The sequence below is a fragment of the Notamacropus eugenii genome, chromosome 4 (assembly GCF_028372415.1).
Source record: "Notamacropus eugenii isolate mMacEug1 chromosome 4, mMacEug1.pri_v2, whole genome shotgun sequence".
In the NCBI taxonomy this organism is placed as follows: Eukaryota; Metazoa; Chordata; class Mammalia; order Diprotodontia; family Macropodidae; genus Notamacropus; species Notamacropus eugenii.
Genome location: NC_092875.1, coordinates 328,176,836 through 328,190,626, shown reverse-complemented (window position 1 = coordinate 328,190,626; position 13,791 = coordinate 328,176,836). Strand labels below are relative to the sequence as shown.

General features: G+C 39.6%; 1 protein-coding gene across 8 annotated transcripts in view; it reads left to right on the top strand.

Annotated features, from left to right (window-relative positions):
• The window catches only part of SLC14A2 (solute carrier family 14 member 2), a 691,185-nt gene extending 679,974 nt beyond the window's left edge, over positions 1-11,211 (top strand). For all 8 annotated transcript variants that reach the window (XM_072605236.1, XM_072605235.1, XM_072605239.1 and 5 more), the window contains 2 exons: positions 2,817-2,866; positions 9,002-11,211. In XM_072605236.1, coding sequence (XP_072461337.1) covers positions 2,817-2,866; positions 9,002-9,202 — 251 coding nt within the window. In that variant the 3' untranslated portion in view covers positions 9,203-11,211. The remainder of the gene's footprint in view (positions 1-2,816; positions 2,867-9,001) is intronic.
• Positions 11,212-13,791: the final 2,580 nt, after the last annotated feature.

Sequence of the window (13,791 nt, the reverse complement as noted above, 5' to 3'; positions counted from 1 at the left end):
CATTCTATGATTTGATGGTTCTTAGCCCTATATAAGTCTAAAGAACCATACAAAAGTGATGCAGTGGATAGAGCATCAACCCTGGAGTCAGGAGGACCTGAGTTCAAATCCAGTCTCAGATACTTACTCGCTATGTGACCCTGAACAAGTCATTTAACCCTGATTACATTTTTTTTAAACTATAAAGCCTAACATGACATGAAAGCTTTAACCAGTACTTTCCCTCAAATTTGAAGCAAATAACCTTTCTCAATGAATTGTTTAAGTACTCCAGAACAATGACCTGAAACTGAAACCCATGACCAGTTAATTCATTGGCTGGTTATTTTTTAAAAAGTCTTTAACATTCCTGTCCTATATTCACACATGGAAATGTCATATTTAAACACAAAATTTACCTGGACAGTCCTCAAAAGATTTCTGATCTTTAAAGTAAAAGGATCTTTTATGATTCATCAATTTCCTGACTACAATTTTGAAAAGAGTTAGGGAGAAAAGAAAGATGGTCACACACTGGAAATTAACAACCCAAAAGACCTGGTTACCCAGGCTAGAAGCAGAAAGCTGTAGTTTGCTGTACACACCTGATGGGTCCTGATGGGTCCTGATGGGCCCTTTGGGAAGGATCCCAAAGTGTAGCTACTGCCCAAGGAGCCCCTGCAAGTCTTGCGGGGGAGGGAAGTATAGACACTGAACAAACAAGATAAACTAGGAAATCACACAGCAAGGGTTACAGCCAGAGCACTCTAGCTGCTTTACATGAGGTTTTGCTAACTCAGTAAGGCTTTGGTAGACCTCCAACAGATTCTCTGTTTATATCCAACCCCACTTAGGGGAATACCTCTGAACTCCTAAGAGGTGTCCCTACTGCAGAAGATGGCTCGTTCATTTGGTGGAGGATTAAGCGCCCCATGGTTCCAGTCTATGGATAGAGCAAGTGAGAGCCAAACCCTGAGCCAGGAAGATACCTCTTTCAGGTGTCTCCTTTGTCTCTCATTAGAGCCTACAATACTATCCAAGGACACTGCACAGCAGATAGACCTGAGCTCTATTTAGCTGCTAGTTTTAATTTTTTTTTTTAAATTTATTTGAGACTTAGGGAGGGTCCAAATTTGTGACTTCATTGGTTTAGAAAATCCTAAGAGGGAAACACCTAATCTCCACGCAACCCTTGTGCAGTTTGCAGTATTAGTGTTGCCTGGGGGTACTAAGAGGTTAAGTGCATTGCCCCCATTTATTTCTCTAGGATGTTGTCAGAGGCAGGATTCCTAACTCAAAAGCCAGAGCTCTATCAACTTTCAAGACTCTTACTCCAGCAATTACTAAGATTAATTTTTGTATCCCTACTCTTCCCTTCCATCATTTCTCAGCATTGGGATCCCAGTCCTTAATATGCAATACCTTTGATAAATTTCAATCGAGTAATTTGAATGAATAAACGTCCAAGGTCAGCGCAGTGGGAAGAACACTGACTCTGAAGTCAGAAGACCTCTAATGCTTATTTACCTCTGTGATCTTGGGCAAGTTCTCCTGCATCCTCAGTTTCTTCTACTATAAAATGAGTTGATTGGACGAGATGGTCCCTAAGGTCCCTTCTATCTCTCTAGAAAAATCATGTTACTCTTTCCTTTTAGTGCCTCTCACCTTCCTGCCCTAGAAGCAGGGATGTTTTGGAGCTAGCTTGAACAGACTGTTAAATTTTGAGTGTGAACATTTACACCTTAGAAATCAGGAAACACTGTAAATCAATTGCAAAATTTAAGAAAGTGATGCAGAGAATGTTAGATATTCATCGCCATAGAGCTGGTTGTTAAACATTTAATCAGAATCCACCGGTGTTTTTTTATTTTATTATTGTGTTTTTAGCATACTCCCTGTGGGTGCAGTATCTCTATCCTTGGCATATCCCTGACTTATGGGGGGAAAGAGACAGGGGAGAGAGAGAAAGAGAAGTCAGGGCTACAGGCAGACTTGGATTGTGGAGAGAAATATTACAGTAATCTGTGCTTTTACTACTGCTATTGTTTCTCTCTGGGGAATATAGATATAGATGTGTATGTACATACATATGTATAGATGTAGAAATACATCTATACATATAAATACATATAAATATATAGTATATATGTATACTATATATTAATAAATATGTATATTATAGTCACATTATGTTACATATTAATATACAGAGTATATTAATAAGTCATATTTATATCTCAATAAATATATAGTTTATTAATGGTTGCTAATAAATATTCCAGCTGAGAGCCCTGGAATCCACTTACCCTTACCATATAGTAAAATTTTCATTTACAGTTCAAGATGTTAAAAGTGCCTGCTAATGGGATACAAGATGGTGGGACCTAAAAATGCTCTCACAGCTGGATTTGAGACCTTTTAAAAAATGCATATGATTTCTGACTAGTTTTACCTCTTTCTGTGGAATACAATGCTTTTCAAAGATGCTAAGCAATAAAAAGTAGGACTTTTTTTTTTTCCTTTTTGGTCTGGCAAGAGAAATAAAGCAAATATAAGGAAAAAGAACTTGATTCCAAGTCAGAAAATCTAGGTTTGAATCTCAGCTCTATATCTTAGATGTGTGACATAGGGCAAGTCATTTCATGTCCCCAGGCCTCAAACTTCTGGAAGTATCAATTTCTTCATATGTAAAATCTGGCCAGAAGACAGGTGAGACCATTCTATCAGGTCCACTGATAGCCAGTGCCATTGTAGGTGTCCTGAAGGCATATTCAAAGGCTAGGGCCAGATTCAATGAAACATTTATTCACCACTTTCCCACTCTTGTCTTTTCTCAGCACTGTTTGCAGCCTACTTGGGAGCTGCCTTTGCCAACATGTTATCTATGGTAAGTTGATCTGAGATGAGTACAGTCACCTGGAATGTCCTACCTCAAACTAACCTTGCCTCTATATCCATCCTGACCTTTAAAGTCCCCTTCTCTATTATTGTCTCTCCCCAACACTTCTTTCATCCCACTTATCTCTCACCACCTGTACTTGCTCCCACACACATCTCCAGCATTTGTACATTGGTGTGCTTCACACATAGAGTTTGCAGGCCTACACATTGTCTAATTGAATTTTTGACCAGATTCCTGAGTGATCTATTTAAAAGGAATCTAGTGGGAAATTCTTTTGTAGAGCAATTCATCACTCTTAATTCCTTAATTCAGTCACCCGCTAATTTGTCTTCCTTAAATAAAAACACACGTATTAGGCTTGTTTAAGGTAAGGTACACCTGAATTCATTTGTCATTGTTTCTGTAGCTTCTATAATGGGAGTTTGAGTTCTGAGGGCCTTCTGAGACTTGTAGTTTTGAGGAACAAGCATTCTCTCTCAAGCCTTTCAGTTCTAGGAGGGAAGGCTTTGTTTCCTGAAATACTTTCCTGAATGACTTTCAGTTCTCAAGTCCCTTTTATACTTCTTAGCTGTATTCTTGAGGTTCTTTGACGTTATCTATTTTCTCCCTACATCTATACTACAAGCATCTCAGATATACAAGCACACACAGACACACACACGCACACATGCTCAAACATACGCACAAGCACACATATGCACAAGCACACTCACGTACACAAACACACGCACGCACACAGACACATGCACACACACACATGCACACAGAGACACACTCGTGTGCCCACACACAGACATGCAAGCATACACACACAGACACACACATGCGCGCACATATGCACACACAGACATGCACACTCGCCCACACACAGACACACACCTTAGGCAGCAGAACTATGCCGTATTGTCTACAAGTGCTATTACTGTTCCTCTTTCCTTCTCTTAGAGGGTCATGACATCATCAGGGTGATTCCTGGACTTGTATGAATGAATTTAAGTGAGACAGGGCTGTCCAGAGTAATCAACCTCACTTTCTCCTCCAGAGTCAAGTCCAGTAGCAAGACATTGGTCAGGATGACTGGAGATAGCCCTGGTTACAGTGTAAGATGGGTCTCAAATTGTTTGAGGCAACGTTCTTTCTGTGATTAAAAGGACAGGCAAGAATTCCAATGCTACCAGCCCAGCACTGACCAAACAAAAGGGTGTGGGAGTTTAAATCATAATCAGCTATTTCTACTTGAGCCCAAATGTTGGAAAAGTGCAGAGCTTCAGCCAAAACTCAAAGAGCCTGGCCTCCAAGGTGGGCAAGGACAAACAGCCAAGAACATCTTAGGCAAAGTCAGGGACTGCCAGGACCCTGGGCATTGGGTCCAAGGACCCAGGTTATGGTCACTCCCTCCCCTTCTTGGCACGTATAAATCTTAAGTGTTCCCTTGGTTGGAGAGCAAGTGCCTTACTATTCTCTGTGAGAGTTCCAACCTCTTTACATCCAAATCCCATCCCCTCCTCCAAGATTCTTTTAAAACTCTGCCTCCTTCATGAAATTCTCATGACAAGAATGCAGAATTTATTTCAACATTAAAAAAAAGGTCCTAATAATCACCACTGTCAAACAATGAAATGATCTACCTTGAGAGATAGTGAGCTTCTCATCATAAATGTTCAAATGGAGTCTGGGATATTGTAGAGGGGATTACTGAGAGGTTTGTTTAGCTGGGTGGGGAACCTCCAGCCTGGAGGCCGCATGTGGCCCTCTCTAGGCCCTCAAGTGCAGCCCTTTAACCAAATCCAAACTTCACAGAACAAATCCCCTTAATAAAAAGATTTGTGCTATAAAATTTGAACTTGGTCAAAAGGCCACACCCAAGGACCTAGAAGGCCACATGTGACCTTGAGGTCTGCAGGTTCCCCATCCCTGCTTAACTGAGACAAATGCTTTCTGTGATTCTGTTTAAAGTTTTTTATCTATTATGTTCAAAACTATGAGCTAAACAGTTGCTGTATTCACACATATACATATATATGCATAATATACATGTATGTATATAATATACACATATAAAAACTGGAGTTTGTAGAACACAATTTGCAAAAGCATTTCACATACATTATCTCATTTAGTTCTCACAAGAACACTATGAAGTAAATGCTATTATTAGGCCCATTTTACAGATGAGAAAACTAAGATCTAGGGAGGTTAAATGACTTGCCCTGGATCACACAGTCAGGAACAGGACTTGAACTCTGGCCTTCCTGACCCCAAGTACAAAACTCCATCCACCATACCACCTAGCTGTTCACGTGTGAGAAGCAACATGAGGAAGCTGATCCAAAACTGCCTTTTGGAGTCAGTAAGACCTGAATTCAGGTCTTTACCTCTTGACACATTCCACCTGTGTGACCCTGAGTAAGATATTCAGCTTCCTCGTGCTCCAAGTAATTCTCTAAGATTACATATTGCAGAGCAGGTATGAGTCCTTATCATTAAAGGGAACTTTTAATGAATAGTTCCCAAAACTGATGAAATTACAATCTGCTCAAAGTAAAATACTTCTATTTGTATGAAGGCAGCAAGTTCCCTGACATCAAGAAGCTTATATCTTTGTCTTAACAAATACATAGGCCACTGGTCATCTTTTTCCAGATATGATGAAACATTTCTGCACTGCTTTATAATTACAATGAGTTTTTACACCCACTCTCTCATTTAATCCTCACTGTAATGATGAAAATTAGGTAAAATGAAATTATAAATACCCATTTTGTAGATCTGAGATGACCCTGACTTCTGAACCTATAATCAGGAAGACCTGAGTTCAAATGCCTTCTCAGACACTTGCCCTGTGTGATTGGGAAAATCTTCTCCACTGTCTAAGCTCCAGGCAAGTCTTTAAGCCTTCTAAACTATAGATTGGCTATCCCCAAGTGACCAGAACCTCATAGAGGCAAATATATATTTACAGAAGAAGAAAGAGCCTCAGGAAGACTAATTAACAGGCAGAGTCACAAATATAGCAGACTGTCAGAAGTTGGCCTTGAACCTGCCCTAGGGTTTCTAATTGGACTCTTCATTTAGTATTCCTTCCACTAGATCACCTCCCTCTTCACAGATACTCATTGAACAACTACTATGCACAATGAAGTCTGCTAAAGAGAAAGAAGTTTAAGACTCTAGTCTGCTCCTAGAGAGCTTTAAACCTAGTCTGAAAGACAGCATGATAAACTAAGGAAAACATACAATAGAAAATCCATAATAGAACAGAGTTCACATACCACATTTATGAATTGTTTTCTAACTGCTTCATGCTGTTTTCAAGTCCAATCTTGTCCTTATGATAATCTTTTGTATCACTCAAGACCAATATTAGGCACATAGTAGTATAAAAATTATTATTATAATGTAAAAATTATTATAAATGCTTATTGAATCAGTTACTGATTTGCATTGGTACAGCAAGTTTTCTCACCTAGGAGTTTCCTGTATCAATAAAATGGAGTTCCTATCCTTATCCTATCCCTAAGTCAGATGGGTGAGTAGGTACTCTGGGTAGGGATGTTATTGTTTTTCAGTCATTTCTGACTCTGTGACCCCATTTAGGGTTTTCTTGGCAAAGATACTGGAGTGATTTGCCATTTCTTCTCCAGCTTATTTTACAGTTGAGGAAACTGAGGCAAACAGGGTAACCCAAGATTACACAGCTAGTAAATGTCTGAGGTCAGATTTGAACTCATGAAGATAAGCGTTCCCCATTCCAAGAGCAGTGTTCTATACATTGAATCACTTGCTAGGGATCTTACTGGCCACACATAGTAGTTTTCCCATTTTCACAGAACAGTCATCTTTCACTGTGAATGCCATTGATATGTATTAGTAAAAACCAGGAGGTTCTAACAAATACAGTGGGACCTTTTTCTAGTGCTGGTGTAAGCTCAGTACATGAGGTCAGACTCATCAGTGATTTGACTATTGTAACAGGTTTTGATTACTACACATAGTTGGAATTGGGGTGGGATGGTTTGACCTATGGTATATCTTAGACCATATAATCAAGGAGTTCTATGTTCTACTGCATGTTTTGAAATGGCTTTTTAGTTTGTAAAAATGAAGACAGACAGATCGTCACTGCTAATCTGTTTTATGTAATCCATCCAGTAGTACTCCCTACAGAGCACTGTGCTGGGATTTGGGGGAGATATTGAGATGAAGTAAGATGTGGTCCCTATCCTAAGGAAATTTACAGTCAAAATAAAGGGATGTGACAAATAGACAAAGTACCTCAGTTACAAGTACATAAGAGTCACAGGATGCTAGGGGATACCTGATAGGGAAAGCACATTATCAGCTGGCTGGGGAGGAGAGTCAGGAGTCATATATCATAGAGGAAGTAGCATTCGAGTGGATCAAAGCACATTTATTACAAGGAGAGGCTTTGACGTGGGGGTGGAAGAGATTGGAAATTAGAGAGTAGTGATAAATATGCAAAAAAAATTTTAATGCAGAGAACAAGAGGACACAAATAGTCCAGTTTTGTTACTCCCATATATACTGCTTTAAAAGCCAACCATACGTTATAAATCATAATTTCTTATACAGTACAAACCTCATGTTCTTTGCATATTGAAGTGTTAAGCTCACAACAAAAAAGAAAATTTAATTAAAAAAAGAGTAGAATAATACATTTTTAGAAAGACTGACATTTTAAAATGGGTATAATCTTAGCGACAGAATAGATGCATTCATCTCTTCTTAGTAGAGGAATGGGGGACTATGGGTATGGGATGTTGCATATGCTGTCAGAATCGTTTAGTCACTTGGCTTTACTTGACTTTTTCTTGTTGATAAAGGTAGGGCTAATGCAATAGGGTAGGTGGAGAAGTGGTTATCATATTGGGAAATAACTAACATAAAAAACAGGAGACATCAGTAAAAAGCGTGTCAACAGGTAGAGTTTGAAGGGAAGGCATCCTAAGCATATGGAATTGTTTGAACAAAGGCCTAGAGTCAGGACAGTGTGAAAGTGATGGGCTGGTGAGTTCAGTTTGACTGGGGAATTTTATAATGGTTCCCCTTTCAATGCCAGGAAGCATTTCTCCCCAAGTTGGTAATTGTTTTTAGCCAAAGAAATGGAAACGAAGCTTTTTTCAGGGCAGCCTACCCAGAAGTAGATCCTCCTCTTGTCTTTTCTCACCTACTACCCTGGAGCCTCTGCTGTGATTGATTAATCATTGTTTCTTCTGGTTCTGACCAGAGTTTTAAGTGGGAAGAACTCCTGGAGTGGACATTCCCTCTGCCAATGCAGATTAGCAACATTTATAACATGATTTCAGAGAGTTGCCTAGGGCATGCAGACATTAAAAGACTTCCCAAAAAAATGACCTATATGTACAAAAATATTTATAGCAGTTCTTTTTGTGGTAGCAAAGAATTGGAAATTGAGGGGATGCCCATCCATTGGGGAATGGTTGAACAAGTTGTGGTATAGGATTGTGGCAGAATGCTATTGTGCTTTAAGAAATGATGAGCAGGATAATTTCAGAAAAATCTGGGAGGACCTATATGAATTAATGCAGAGTGAAATGAACTGGACCAGGAAAATGCTATACACAGTAGACGTAATATTGTAAGGCTAATCTACTGTGAAAGACTTAAGACCTCTGATCAAAACTATGAACCAAGACAGTTCCAAAGTACCTTTGATAAATTATGTTGCCTACCTCCAGAGGGTTAAATGATGAACTTTGAATGCAGATTGAAGCATACTTTTTTTAAATGTCTATCTCTATTGTTCTATTTTGTGTTTTCTTTTGCAACATGGCTAATATGGAAATATGTTTTGTAGAAACAGAACTCAAGCCCAGATCTTCCTGACTGAGGCAGGGTCTCAGTCTACTACTCTATGCCTTTTCTTCCTTTCTTAACACTTATTAACATTAATATTAACACTTAGAACCACTTGTGCATATGCCCTCTTTCCTCCTACCATTGTAAGCTCTTTGAGGGTGGGAAGTATGTTTTATTTTACCTATGCATCTTCAGTGTTAATCTATGTTTATTGAACTGAAACATGAAGGTCAGTGAAAATAAGCTCATCTTTTTATTTTTCCCATTTCTCCTTTCCAGTTTGGATTGCCCCCATGTACCTGGCCCTTCTGTCTCTCAGCACTCACCTTCCTGTTACTGACGACCAACAACTCAGCTATCTACAAGTTACCACTCAACAAAGTCACTTACCCAGAAGCCAACCGGCTCTACTACTTGTCTCAGAAAAGGAACCGGAGAGCCTCCATCATGACCAAATATCAGGCCTATGTCGTTTCCTAATCTGCCATGACCACATCAAACACATCTCTAGAGCCACACCTTTTTCCTATTGAAAGTCCACTCCACCACCTTTCCTGGACATTCTATGAGCCTTTGCACCAAGCAATCCATCACAGTTATCCTTAATTATTAGTCACTGTCCAGGAAACAAGTAACTATGCAATATATAATCTTTATAGTACTGTTAGTTAGACCTTCTATATGTAACATACTAGACTTTGAAGAGTTCAGTTTGGGGAATTCCCCTATCACTCCACTCACCCTAAAAAATTCAGTTTTAAAATTCAATGTGTACCCTTTAGCATAATGGCACCAAAGAAGAAACAAGACAGTTTCAAAAATCTAAGAATGAAAATCAACGTTAGTGATTGGTCATCAGGAGATTACCAAGAGCCTATTCTCTCTGTTTTCAGGAAGTAGTGTGGAACTAGGTTGGAAACCAGGAGATGTAAGTTCTCGTCCCAGCCGTGCTACAACCGTCCTGTGTCACCCTGGGCCAATCACAACCTCTCTGGGCTTCAGGCTTTTCATCTCATGGAATGAGATTTGGCCCAGATGATCTCTGAGCTCCTTCCCAAGCTCTAAAATGTTGTGATCCTAAACTTTGTTATCATTCCAAACTAACAGTCAGTCTTGTCCAAAGCGCAAGGGCTTTGAGCCACATTAGAGATAAAGAAGATCTATAATATCCAGGCAATAAAAATAATACCTGTCAAATGGTCAGAGCTCTTTTAAACCATGGCTATTCTGGTAACTCAAGGCTGGAACACTGATTGAGTCAATTATGTAGGCAGGTTTGTCTGCACCTGGGCTGGGGTCCTGGAAGCATCACAGGATTGTATTTTCTGTAAAATTGAACCATACTGCAAATTCGTGAAAGAATCTATTTTGTAAAGCCAAGGACTTTAGGAACATAGGAAGAGCCCTCCCCCAATTTATCTGTTTTATATTAATTAGCCCAGGCAATGAGAGGGTGGATTTCCTAAAAGATCAATCCTCACTCCCATGTTCCCCTCCCCTCTTCTCCCTCATTTAAACTTCACCTGCTTCAGGCCCTTTCCAGAACTGTTAAGTCTCAGCAGAATACAGGTTAGATTGAGGGCACTTGACATTGGGCTGAAAACTTGGAAGTTAGTCTTGGACACAAAAGAATACTCTTGTGGAAAAGACTAGTTTTTTCTTTCCATTGAAGGCTCTTTATTAAAGAATTTATAACCTGGAGCTTTACAGAAGAACCTGTAACCTGGGCTGCTAGTTGTTGCAGGGAGACTGGAGTCAGGAAGACCTGAGTTTAAATTTAGCCTCAGATACTTACTAGCTGTGTGCCCCTAGGCAAGTCACTTAACCCTTTTTTTTTGTCTCAGTTCCTCATTTATGAAATGGGAACACACTAGAGAAGGAAATGGCAAAATACTCCAGTATCTTGGCCAAGAAAACCCCACGGACAAAGACGCAGACACAACAACCCAGAGTTGGAAGGACCTCACCCTTCTCAAACCCTGCTGATTGCAGACTCGCTTCCATTGATCCCTCCCTCTTCCTCTCACAGGGTGGGAAATTCAAGGTTTTCCAGGAATAATCCCAGGTCTAGTGCCAGCCCCTGATACATGGGTAATCCACTTCCTGTTAGGTAAGTGACTCATAAATCATCCAAATCCCTTTTGTAAAATTAATGGCTTAAACTTCCTCCTCACTTTCTCTGTATATCAACCAACATACATGGGTAGGAATGCAATCTGCCACCCCATGCTATGTCTGCAGTGTCATCGCCCCAGCTGGCTCTCCTATCTGCCTCTTCCTTCAGTCAGTTTAAAGAAGGAAGCTAGGGGCAAAGGCGGAAAAGACCCTCCCATTGGTGGTCAGAAGCTTGCCATGGGAAAAACACCACAGGATGCAGAGAGTGTGTTCATTTCTGCTGGAATCATCATTCTATGTTATTGCTTTTTTTAATGTATTCAATGAGCACTTAGAAAGCTTTATAGAATAAATAAAATGAATTGTTTCATTAATGCTGAGGATGTGTTCTTGCTTTTCTAAATTTGATATGGAGTAGCTGAATACAAATCTCATTTGGAAAAATAGGCAAACCTCCACACATCTGCTATTTCCTTTCCTTAGGAGGCTCAATTTTAATCACCCCATCTCCTTGCGTGCCCAAATCCCTGATTACTTGCATCTGCCCAAAGAAAACTGATGGCCTACTTCTCTTCCAGATAAGATACAGCTAGCTATATGCATCCACCAACAAGCATTTATAAATCGATTACTTCATGGTACTTCCTGCATGACTGTGGGCAAGCATCTCTGGACCTCAGTTTTCTCATCTGTAAAATGAGGATATTTCACTAGATAGTCTCTTAGGTCCCTTTCAGCTCTAAATCTAGCATCTTATGACTCCTTGAGCATATCACTAGGAATATCCTTCCAGCTAGGAAAATTTTCTTCTGAAACCATTGAACAAATAATTAAACCTGGAGGCCAGGGAGCCCCATACTTTATCTGTGCATCCAAGTAGATGTCCAAGTAGCACTACCAAAGGGCACTTGTTCACTCAGCTGCTCCCAAGTCCTGAAATGTGAAGAATTAAGCATATTACCCCCAAGTTATAATGAGGTTGCCTTAAGAAGAGAAAGCCCTCTGAAGGCATTTTCGTCCTTATGCTGAGCTTTTAAATAACACTTGAACTGTTTTTAGGTGTTTTTTTTTTTTTTACTGAACATGAGAGACTTGTCCTAGGTTAGCAAGTTAGTTACTGGTGGCTATGATAAAAGATTTGGGTCTGTGTCTGTAAGATGTCAAAGGAAACAGTCTCTGACCAAATCACTTTCATTTCAATGGGGAGGGAGACTCAATTTGCCTTACAGTTTGGTCCAAACACTCTTTACCACTAGGTATTACATGGGTATACATGTATACAAGTAGTCAGATCAGTCCTGGGCAAACAGAACCTATCAAAATCAACAGGTATCAACCTACATTAAAAGCAGTCCATTAACAGTCAAAAATGTCACCTTACCTCTGTGAGAGATCTACCTAAGCAATGAGGGTATCCTTGATGAAAGCAGTTGAGGGAAAAAGGCAAATATTCTACAACAGACAACATCCTTAAAGTTGTGTAAATGACTAAAAGACATAAGGAACTGTGTCTCTGCTGTGTGTATTATCTGTAGTTCTTTTGCAAGAATTCTATTGAGCAGAAGAAAATCTAGTTTCAAACATTCCATCTTCATTCTCCTCAAAGTTGTCCTAATTATATGGATGAAAATAACAAAATTCTACAGGAGATGCAGCTAATAATCATAATAGCTAACACATATAATGTTTTAGGTTTTATAAAGCACTTTCCATATATAATCTCATTTGATCTTTGTAACAATCCAATGAGATAGGTTCTGTTATTATCTCTATTTTACAAATGAAGAAACAGAAGTTGAAAAAGGTTAAAAGTCTTGCCTAGGGAGACATAACTAATATGAGGCAAGATATTCCACATAGCTGCCAGAGAAGTTTCTTCAGTGATCTCCTGAGTACTACTATCCAGTCACTTGAGTGAAATGAGGACAAGGTGAAGACTTCTCATAATAAAATATGGGGAATATTGTATTTTCTAAATAAAATTTCTTTTCTATAAGGCCTCTCTCTCTGGATCCCTGATTTCCAGGAATCCAGGCTTATGGGTAGTTAGGGCCCCTCCCCTCCCTTCTCTCTGTGATAGTGCTATGAACTGTAGTTGAAACTTGGAAGTTAATCAAATCTCTGTTTGCAGCTAAACTCCCTCTACTTCCCTTCCTCTCCTTTTTACCTTAGTTACAGAATAGCCACATCAGCAGTTAGTTAGGTATTAGATAAGGAAGTGTGTTTGGATAGGTGGATCCTGGGTACCTGGTTTCCCGGGTCTTGTCTAGTTTTTCACGCTTAGACTGTAAGCCTGTCTCCCAGCCAATGGAGAAGTGGGATGGTAGGGGGGACAGCATTCTCTGCATTAGGGTATGTGATGGTGCTTTGTCCTCTGTAAGCTGCCTCCTTCCATTAGCCCTGTCCTGGTGAAGGGACACCCCTTTCTTGCGAGAATTGAATAAAACACTTTCTGTTCTTACCTTGAGAAGCCTCTTAATTTTCTTCTAAAATTTTGGGTAAGGGTCTTATACCCCACACAAACATCAAATAAATTGTTTGCAAAAATAGAATGTAGGGTGTGGGTTTTCCCCATGGCGATAAGAGAAAGAAGGCATCCTACAAAACTTCTCTGAGACAAATATGTTCCTGATACCTGATAATGTTTAATATAAAATTTTGGAATAATCTCTTTGTTCTCTCTGAAGCAAACTCAGAGAATGCCTCTTCCTATGTCAGCAAAAGCCAGCCAAAGCTGACTCTGCATTCCTTGGGAGATCTTTAACCTATGACATATCTTGAATAATGGGACTTTCCTTTGTATCTTATTATCTATAGACACATACTATGTTATGGCATATTAATGGTAAAGAAAAAATAGGCATCCTGGGTTTCTCTGAACATTGTTTGCCCTTTCCTGTGTCAGTTACCTGTTTGGGGCAGGAAGCCTGCCACTTACTAGTGATGGGATTTCC